Source organism: Bactrocera tryoni, unplaced genomic scaffold (assembly GCF_016617805.1).
Source record: "Bactrocera tryoni isolate S06 unplaced genomic scaffold, CSIRO_BtryS06_freeze2 scaffold_7, whole genome shotgun sequence".
In the NCBI taxonomy this organism is placed as follows: Eukaryota; Metazoa; Arthropoda; class Insecta; order Diptera; family Tephritidae; genus Bactrocera; species Bactrocera tryoni.
In genome coordinates, this window is record NW_024396366.1 from 15,935,574 (window position 1) to 15,946,421 (window position 10,848).

General features: G+C 36.6%; 1 protein-coding gene across 7 annotated transcripts in view; it reads left to right on the forward strand.

Annotated features, from left to right (window-relative positions):
• The window catches only part of LOC120781558 (protein abrupt-like), a 259,465-nt gene that overhangs the window by 101,195 nt on the left and 147,422 nt on the right, over positions 1-10,848 (forward strand). For all 7 annotated transcript variants that reach the window (XR_005706092.1, XM_040113793.1, XM_040113794.1 and 4 more), the window contains one exon: positions 4,952-5,297. Coding sequence is in view for 6 of the 7 variants with exons in the window: in XM_040113793.1 (XP_039969727.1) it covers positions 4,952-5,297 (346 nt within the window). In the remaining variant the exon portion in view is untranslated. The remainder of the gene's footprint in view (positions 1-4,951; positions 5,298-10,848) is intronic.

Here is a 10,848-nt window from a genome sequence, read left to right on the forward strand (position 1 = left end):
TGCTCACAGCACTAAATCTACGTTCACACAAATATGACGATGGGAATGCTATCAAGAATTGTTGAACGATTGGACCACAATCCAGGGTACAATTGGAGATCGGGTTTGTAGGAATGATTTTTATTTCCTCGTTTGCTGTCAATTCTATAAGTTCTTCTTCCAGCTGAGGTGACATTGCTGTGTTGACATTTGAAAACGGATCCAACACCCAGTCTGGTATTTCCAAGTTCAAAATGTCCTGGTATCGTTCGGTGAAGTCAATGTGGAGGTTTTCCAAATGTTGGCAGTAGGCAAACAATTCGTCGTTACTGCATGATAATGATAAATTCGGAAAATTGTGAAACTCACGTCTGCCCAGATTCTTTTTGTGTAGAAGCAGTTTGGCTGCGAAAGCAGCAACGACGTTTTTTGTTTTAATTAAATTAGGTTATCGCCTTGCAATTGGAGATTCATGTCGTTGAACAATTTAAACAGGTCTGTCATGTAAGCTATATCATTCTTTGATGTTATGAGCTTGTCTTGAAATTCTGTATCTTTAGTTTCCAAGAACTCTATAACAGAGTCAAACAGGTTGTAGAATCGAGTCAGACAATTACTTCTTGATAGCCAACGAACTTCAGTATGAAACACAAAGCTGATGAAATAATCTATCATTCAAAGAGCTGTTGCGGATTTTATTGACTGCTTTGATGACATATTGCAGTGATTGAAATAGTTTCTCACTTAAGTTTCTAGCAACTTAATGTTGTCTATGAATAACGCAATGTACACCAAGGACATCTGGAATTTTATTTTTTAACTACGCTATGAAGCCTTTATGGCACCCTGTCATAGCCGGAGCGGCATTCGTAGCAACTGAAATAATATTTTTCAAAGGAATTTCTTTCTCATCGCAAAACTTTTCCAATATATTGAAAATGGTTCCGCCGTTTTCATTGGTCTCTAAATTTCTGTCAAATAATAGTTCTTCACATATTTTCTTATCTTTAATAAAACTCACGTAAGACAACAACAATGCTTCATTAGTTGGTAAAGTAGACTCATCCAGCTGAATTGAAAATTGACTTGACCTCAGGTGATCGTACAATGTTTTCAGCCATTTCATCAATTCGTCTTTGCACAGAATTATTACTCAAAGGAATTTTTCGGGTAATATCTGCGGCCGGTTTATGAAGCACGGTAGTTATTACTTCATTTATTGCTGGCAATATTAACCCTTCTTCGATGTTATTTGGTTTGCCTTTTTGAGCAATTAACAAAGAGATATTGTACGAAGCTCGAAGTCCGTCGTCATCTTGCTTAGCAGCCGCCGAAAATAGTTTTGCTACACTTGGCTGAGTATTATGCTTTTTCTCTAGGTCTTGAAAATATGCTACATTCTTGTCTCTCTTATCTGGATGCATTTTATTCAAATGATCTTGCTGTCTTGAAGGCTTCATTGCTTCATTCGAAAATGTTTTTAGACATAGAAGACACAATGGCGACGATGAGTTTGTGTCATTTTCAATGAATCCGAATTTAATGTATTCCGCACAGTATTGCCGTCTCTTCTTTTTTACTTCCGACATTGTTTTGCTTTGAGAAATACGTTTAACTTCGCGAGTAGTGTAAAGGAGGCGTAAGTAATGCTCATCTATTGCGCGCAAAAGCAAAAAGGAATATAAAATAAATATTACATTGTTTATATAGGAATGCTTGAGCACAATTATTATATAGTAGTCCAAACATATGAATCTCTTATATTTTTCCTAGAAATACATTTGTAAGAAAGGATAAAGATCCTTTTTTTATTTTCCACATAAAAGATTTAAGGAGTTCAAAAGCTCAAAACGTGCGTTACATCAGCTACCTACCCGACGTCATTTCGCAAGTGATAAAATAAATTATTCAAGAGTTCAAAGCATTCGCTACATCAGCTCGAACCTACCTAACCTACACCTTTGCGCAAATGATTATATTATGATAGCAAATGTCCACATACAGATTTGGCAATGGCAATAGCAATACGTTTGACAGTTAGTATTCTATAAATTCTATCCTGTCGAGATGCCCCGTTATGAAACGGAGCGACCGATTGACATGATTTTCATTTTTTCTATATTCAATAAAATAGGACAGATATATGAACTACGCGGAGAGAAATATAGAACCGAGTTTGAGCAATCTTTTAATTCATCTTAGTTGATGTTCACAAGTTGTTGTTAAGAGTCGAGAGCTCATGTAGTCGTTGTCTAAGAGGCCTCCTAGCTAAATAAAATTACAAATAACCTCCCAGGCCCGTACACAACGCCCCCATTTTCTTTCTGGGTCTCTTACCGCCCCCCTTGATACCTGCAGCGCCCACAAGGGGGCGTTATCGCCCACTCTGGGAAACACTGGTCTAGGCCAATAAAGAAGAAGGAGCCACGTTCTTACTTATTGATACTTGATCTATATAAGTTAGCACCCCATACATTTAAAAAGTATCATATGATGCATTAATATCATATGATACAAAGCAATATAATATGACACCACTAAATCGCTGAGAGTGCGACACGTGTAGTGGCAACTCGTGGGAAGCGCAACGTCAGCGAAGTGCCAACCTGTGGGAAGCGCAGCGTCAGCAAACTCCATACCCGTTGCAGCGGCAAACGTAGGTTTAGAGTTAAGCGTAAATAATTGTAAAATTCAGTTCTTGTACAGAATTCAATAAAGGAGCATAGCTCCCAAATAAAGGGGCATTGCTCCCAAAAAAGGAGCATAGCTCCCAGAAAACATTTTTTTTAGTAAAAATAACTAAACGTTTTTTAACTGGCGCCCGAGCAGGGACCAGCGCGCGTAAATAGTAACAGCCTGAAAACAAAAAGTAAGGCTTCGCGAGTGGCGAACGGTAGTGATTATGAATAGAAAAGGAAAAAAGCCTGAAAATAAAAAGTAAGGCTACGTGAAAAGTGTAAATACAATAAATACTGTGCTAACGAGCGGCTACAACGCACAACGTGGGATTTTTAAACGCCGAGGGACCTCAGTACTGTTAAAGAAAAGGGACAACCCCGGAGCGCATCACAACATCCTATGGAAAGCTGGAAACACCTAATGTAAGATTTATAAAATATTATATTTTAAGACTATTATAAAGAATATCATAAAGAATACGGAATTTGAATTGAAAGAAAATAATTATTCGACACAAAAAGAAAAAAAGAAATTATAAAGAATTTTATTATTATAAAGAATACGAAACTTGAATTGAAAGAAATTAATTATCCGACACAAAAAAGGAAAAAAAAACCTTAAATTAACGTAAGCTTTGCAAAAAAATTCTAATATTGTCAAAGAAAGTACTGTTACAAAGAAAATTTTTTTTAAAAAACTAATTAACGTAAAAGAAAAGATTATCATAATGCCGGATACAGCTGAGGAGCTAATTGAGCAATTAAATCAAATGAGGATAGACTATGGGCAAACCACCCATCCTACAAATCCCTCCAACCATCCTTTAAACCCTCCTACCCCTAACCCAACTTCCATAACGACAATAGTTCGAGAAGTACTCGAACGAATGAGTACTCAGAATATTACTGACTTTACCGAACCCGACCACAGTGTGACACTGAACGCGAACAACATAAACGAACTAGATAAAATTCCGGACATGGTTAAATGCCTTAGAGAATTTTCAGGACGACCAGGAGAATTTAACTCCTGGAGGAAGAGCGTAGACAGAATTTAATTAGCGAGATAAAAAATATCACAAATAATATAATTAAAACCATACAAAAAGAAAAGGTTTAGAAATTGAAACATTTTTACAGCTAAAATACAAATTAGAAATAATTAAGGAAGAAATTTTAAATATTGCACACACAATACATTGGGCAAAAGCCAACATAATAAATTCTTTTATTCTATTAAATGAAGAAATAAATATTGTGAAGGAAGTAATAGACAATAACAATATTTCATATGTAAATTTAGACGAAGCACTCGAAACTTCCGAAGTAAAAATTGCAACTAATGGCAAAATTATAATTTATATTGTTAGCCTCCCAACCGTAGATAACCAAAATTGTAAAACATTAGATACTAAGCAGTGAAACATAACGGGAGAATCAATAAAATCAATTTTAATACAATTTTAAACTGCGAAAAGGGAATTTATGGAATAGAAAATTATTGTAAGAAATACAATTCCCTACAAATATGCTTAAGCAATAATGTAGTAGATTTAAGTAATGATACTTGTATGAATAATCTTTTAAAAAGTCGTTTGCCAAACTGCACGGAGGTCAACAATCAGCATATCCCAACTATAGAGAAAATGGGACCTGGAAAATACAACGGAGAAATTTCAATAAACAACGAATTTACATTTTTAAATGGGACCAATAGAAGGACTCAACCAAGTTTTCAATACACCTAAAGACTCAAACGAGGACGTTTGAATTTCAAGGGGGGACTAGTTAGCACCCCATACATTTAAAAAGTATCATATGATGCATTAATATCATATGATACAAAGCAATATAATATGACACCACTAAATCGCTGAGAGTGCGACACGTGTAGTGGCAACTCGTGGGAAGCGCAACGTCAGCGAAGTGCCAACCTGTGGGAAGCGCAGCGTCAGCAAACTCCATACCCGTTGCAGCGGCAAACGTAGGCTTAGAGTTAAGCGTAAATAATTGTAAAATTCAGTTCTTGTACAGAATTCAATAAAGAAGCATAGCTCCCAAATAAAGGGGCATTGCTCCCAAAAAAGGAGCATAGCTCCCAGAAAACATTTTTTTTTAGTAAAAATAACTAAACGTTTTTTAACTTATATAAATATCTGCGAAAAATTAGCAACTATTATTTCCTACAGTGGATATTAAATACACAGTACAGTTCTTACTTTAATAATATCATAATTCCTAAACTATAATAATAAAAAAGCAATATTTTGTTTATTTTTTCTCTTTTGTTGTAGTTTCATGTACAATGGAGAAGTAAATATAAGACAAGATCAATTACAAGATTTCTTAAAAGCTGCACATATGCTTCAGATACGTGGCTTGACAGATGTTTCTGATAACTACTGCCCTCCAGAATTTAATTTATCGGAAAAAAAAACACTGGATAATTCCATCATCAGTAGTAAAGCATACAAAAAGGATTCTGATAAAGATGACTGTAATGCAGAATATATAGAAAAGTCTAGTAATTCTTCAAAATACAAACTGTTTTCTGATCGTCCAATTACATCCGCATTGATGACCAGCTTTAATAACAACTCTATTAACCCATATCTTATAAAGGAAACACAATCGGCAGCAGTAAGTTTTAGCTACTAATTGCAGTTTGTAAATTATTTTAAGTCATGCCTGTGCAAATAACATTGTTAACTTTTTATATAAACTTTTATATGCTCCCTTTCTATGTGCGGGTAATTTATGCATTATAAAAAAGTTGCGAAGTAATGCGTACATATTTATATACATAACTACATATGTATATATTCGATTTTAATCAGATTGCGTATGTTCTTTAGTTAAATCAAATTGTTTACTTAAATTTGCTTTATCAAATTTGTGTACTTTTATCCAAGTTATTGGGTATGAGTTATGCATATCTTGATTTAAGCTATAGCTTATCCCTAATTTCTGAAAAGTAAAAATAGCTTGTGGCGGTTAGATTTAATTTAAATTTATTTGCAATTTTAATTTCATTATAATGTCAATTTTAAAGTTCGCGCCAATATCGATCTGACTTTTGATGTGATCGTTAAATGACATTTCACACATAACCATTTCGTTACATATAACCGTACAAATATCATTTAGTTAGTCAGTCAAGTCGAGTTATTCATATCACACACATCTCGTGTACAACATTTCTCAACAATTTTCAAATTAATAAATAAATAGTTTTTTAGTGGATTTCAAGCATTTAATTCATTTACAAACCCACAAAATGGTGACCCCGACGATTTAAAATTTAAAATTATGCAGAACTATGAATTTCACTATACGCGCGATCAATGCAGGGCCCTTTTTCAGTCCCCGTTGTGTAAACGATCAAGCTATTCTACTCGCTCAACGAACAGAATATGCGGCCAAGTGCTGTGTAAACATAAATTGAACACGCGGTCATAGAGTGAACGACAACAAACATTCTTGAACAAATCGTGCAGTGGAATTTTTTCAGTGACTCAGCAAAAATTTATTCTGAGAAATGTTTCCTTTCGGACCTAATCCATTCGAAAGTGCATCATTCGTCGAAAATTCCGAGAAGGTCGAAACAACGATACACACCGCAAATATGACTACAGCAACGGCAACTCCAACTACAAACACAGTCACAACCACTACACCGGCAAATAATGGCAACAACAGTATCATTTACTCCACAGCTAACAGCGCACCTCGAAACCGCGGAGAAGTGTATAAAATCGGGATAAAACAATTTTGTCTTTAGCAAACAAGAACCGGATTTGTTTTTCATCCTAATGGAAGCGCAATTCCGTAAAGCAGAAATTTCAATCACTCAAACGAAATACGATCACGTTATCAGCTTGTTCGACGTTGAAACACTCACGAATGTTGCCGATATTGTGTGTGCCCCATCAACAACAGGGAGATACGACACAATTAAAAGCCGATTGATCAAAGATTTCACCGATTCGGAAATCGAAAAAAGAAGCTGAATCGAATGGTCAAAGAGTGCGACTTGGGAGATCAAAAACCATCTCAACTGATTTGACAAATGCGCATTTTGTCCGGCGGTGCATTAAATCACAATGCAATCAAAACATTCTGGCTCGATAAATTTCCTGAAAGTGTGCGAGCTGTGTTGTCAATTGCCGAAGGAAATTTAGAACGGTGTGCTCAAAAAATGATATAAACTGGCAATTTCAGTTCAGTTTCAACGGTTCAAGGTCAACAATCTAAGTCAAACACCCAAGCGGATGGTTTCGCCGCCATGAAACAGACGATTGACGATATCCGACGAGAAATCAACGAAATCAAAAAAATTCTTCCAGCAATCAACGTGGCCGCAGTCAAACACCAGCACGCGACAAAAAACAACGTTCTCGTAGTCGTTCACAAAGCCAGATTAGCAAGTTCCCGAATTGTTATTATCATCATCGATTCGGCGCTGATGCCAAGAAAAGTTTACAAGCGAGCGCATTCAAGAAGGAAGGAAACTAAAGACCGCTTCGCCTCCGACGGTCAGCGAAGCGGTCAGATAAAATCACGCCGTCTCTTTATCACCGATCGTAAGACTCATGTTAAATTTTTAGTCGACACGGGAGCAGATTTTTCAATTTTACCTAAATCATCAATTAAAGAGAAACTCTAAACATCGAATTAGTCGCTCTCATCAACATCAACACATACGGCAACAAACTAATTTCAATCGACTTAGGATTACGAAGGGAATTCAACTTCATAATCGCTGACGTCACAAAACCAATTTTGGGTGCATATTTTCTCGACAAATTTGGTCTTCTGGTTGATGTAAAAGGCAACCAACTCATTGACAGAAAAACTAAACTCGAAGCAAAACGCGTTTCTAATTTCATTCAATAGCGACAACGTATATCAAAAGCTGCTAAGTGAATTTAAAGATCTCACGACAACGACTTGTTATGACAAGACAAAAGCAACGAAAACAGCTGTTCGTCATCAAATTATCACCAACGGACAACCAGTTTATTCAACTGGTCAACGCTAAATGAGAATTTGAGTACATGATCAACACGGGAATTTGTCAACCATCACAATGCGAATAGGCCAGTCCATTAAACATGGTTCCAAAAAAGGATGGATTTTGGCGACCATGTGGAGATTATCGCCGTTTGAACGCTCAAACAGTTCGCGATCGCTACCCTGTTAAACACTTTCGCGATTTCACGCGAATCACGATTCATGGATCAGGCATTATTCGGTTTGGACTTCGTATTCTACTACATCGACAACATTTGCATCGCATCGTAGATCAAAGAAGAGCATTTTTAACATCTTTACATAGTTTTGGAACGGTTACGCGAACATGGCTTGAAAATCAACGTCACCAAATGCGAATTCGCGAAGGAAGAGGTGTTATTTTTGGGTCATCGAGTCAGTAAAGCCGGCATTTGACCATTAACCGACAAAGTGGACGCCATCGCAAATTATGCAAAGCCAGAAATAGGCAAGAAACTTCGTAAGTTCCTTGGAATGATTAACTTTTATCGCGATTTTATTCCAAATGCAGCTCAAGCTCAGAGCTGACTACGCGTTCTAATCAAAGGCAACAAGAAAAATGACAAATCGCCAGTTATTTGGACCGAAGACGTCGAAAGAGCTTTCGAAGACTGTAAGCAAGCATTGATCGATGCAGTTACGTTAGCACATCCATTGCCAAACGCTAAACTGACACTTAATGTCGACACTAGAAATTTTTCGGTCGGAGCAAATTTGAGCTACTCGGATTTTATTCAAAACGAATGACCGATCGCCAGAAGCGCTACAGCCCATATGATCGCGAGTTATTAGCCATTTAGCAATCAGTCAAACATTTTAAACACATGATTGAAGGTGGGCGCTGCACAATTATGATCAATCATAAACTAATAACATTCGCATTTTAACAAAATCCAGAGAAGGCATCGCCACGACAATTGAATCATTTGGATTTCATCGGTCAGTATACCACTGATATCTGTTACATTCACTGAAAAGACAACATCGTTGCCGATTTTTTCTCCCGCATCTAGAGCGTATCAACCTGCGAAGCAATCAATTTTGAAGAGTTGGCTGAGAGTCAGAAAATCGACCAAGAATTCAATGATTTTTTAAAGAGCAACACGGCAATATTAAAACTAAAATTAGTTAATATCCTGAACGCAACCAGTATTTTCGTCATCAAGTATTCAACTCTGTTCATAACATGGCTCATCACAGTAAAAAGTCAACAATTAAAATGATCAGCGAGGGCTGTGTTTGGCCAAATGGTACAAACTTGTATTTCATGCCAAAAATCCAAAGTTGCGCAACACAACAGAGCAGCACTTCAAAGTTTTTCTACACCAAGTAGACGCTTCGAATGTATTCATATCGATTTGGTCGAACCATTGCCAATTTCAAATGGTTATCGCTATTGTCTTACTTGCATCGATAGATACACTCGTTGGCCAATCGATATTCCAATTGAAGACATTGAGGCCGATACCGTCGCCAAGGCTTTAATCAACGGTTGGATAACTTTCTACGGTGTGCCAGCTAAAATCACCACAAATTAAGGCAAGCAATTTAAAGCAAAACTATTCAACGAATTAGCACGTATGATTGGAACAAAACACCTTCGTTCAAGTCAACGACATCCACAAGCCAACGGCGTGATCGAACGCTTTAATCAAACCATAAAATCAGCTATCAAATATCAGAACACCGAATGCTGGTCCGAAACACTGCCAATGATCATGCTTGAACTTCGCTGTGTGTTCAAAAAGGACATCAAAACAACACCATCAGAGATGGTTTATGGCGAGACACTCAAACTACCATGCGATTTCTTCGAAAACATTGACGACGATAGTTTTGGCACCGAATTCTTTCAACAATTACGCGACCTGATGAGGAAAATTTAACCCGTTTCAGTGTCGAATCACGCTAACAACAAAGTCTTCATTAAAAAGGAATTGCAAACTTGCGCACACGTTTTATTGAGAGATGATGCTGTTCGATCACCTCTTAAAACGCCATACGGCGTTCCATACGAAGTGTTGAGCCGAAACGACAAAACATTTGAAATTCTCGTCAAAAAGCGCAAAGTTCGCATTAGCATATATAGAGTCAAAGCAGCATTTTTGCCAATCGACGAACCGTCATCATCAGCATGAAACGCAATCATACCACGATCGAATTAACATCGGGCAAAAATCAAAACAACTACACTCAAACCCAAAGCGAGCAATCAAAGTCAACGATAAGCGGAAGAACCGTCAACAAACCTAAACGATACGTTTCTTTCACAGACAATTAGTTATTAATTTTTAATTTTTGCCGCGACTTAATTATCATTCAGCCACTGACGGGGGAGTACTAGTACTGTGGCGGTTAGATTTAATTTAAATTTATTTGCAATTTTAATTTCATTCTGATTTCAATTTTAAAATCTGCGCCAATATCGATTTGACTCTTGATTTGATCGTTAAGGCGCTGACAGCGCTAGCGTTCCCGTAGATGACATTTCACTTTCGTTACACATAACCGTACAGATAGCATAGAGTTCAGTTAGTCAGTCAAGTCGAGTTATTCATATCACACACATCTCATGTAGAACATTTCTCAACAATTTTAAAATTAATAAATGAATGGTTTTTTAGTTATTGTAATAGTGATGTAATTCATTTACAAATCCACAAGCGCAAGAGCAGAAACAGTTTATTTTTGGGCTTTTATTCATGTAAATTTTCTGGTTAAGCGGTTAAAAGATGCAGTTTGGTTACAGTTACTGTTGAGTTGCGGTGTAGAGGCTACCGTTAACCACCTTATGTATGTATATACTTGAGCAGACTATGCTCAGGCGGAATTGTTTGCGAACATGTTCGTACACACAATAATTGTTAAGGAAATTCAAATGTTTTTTTATGTAATGCGAACAACAATGGATACAATTAAGTTCTGAATAAAACATCATTCAAATAACATCCACGATTTCTTTTGCAGGAACGAATTCGATTAACCCATTTTTCGAGTACTTTGTCCACGAAATCAAGTCGTATGTCATGAATAACACGTTCAACCTTGACTTCTAAGAAGAAAGTCTGGTTTATTACTAAATACCAATTACTACAAATAACCCCACCTTAAGTAGTCTAATAGTGTTAAATCGCAACTT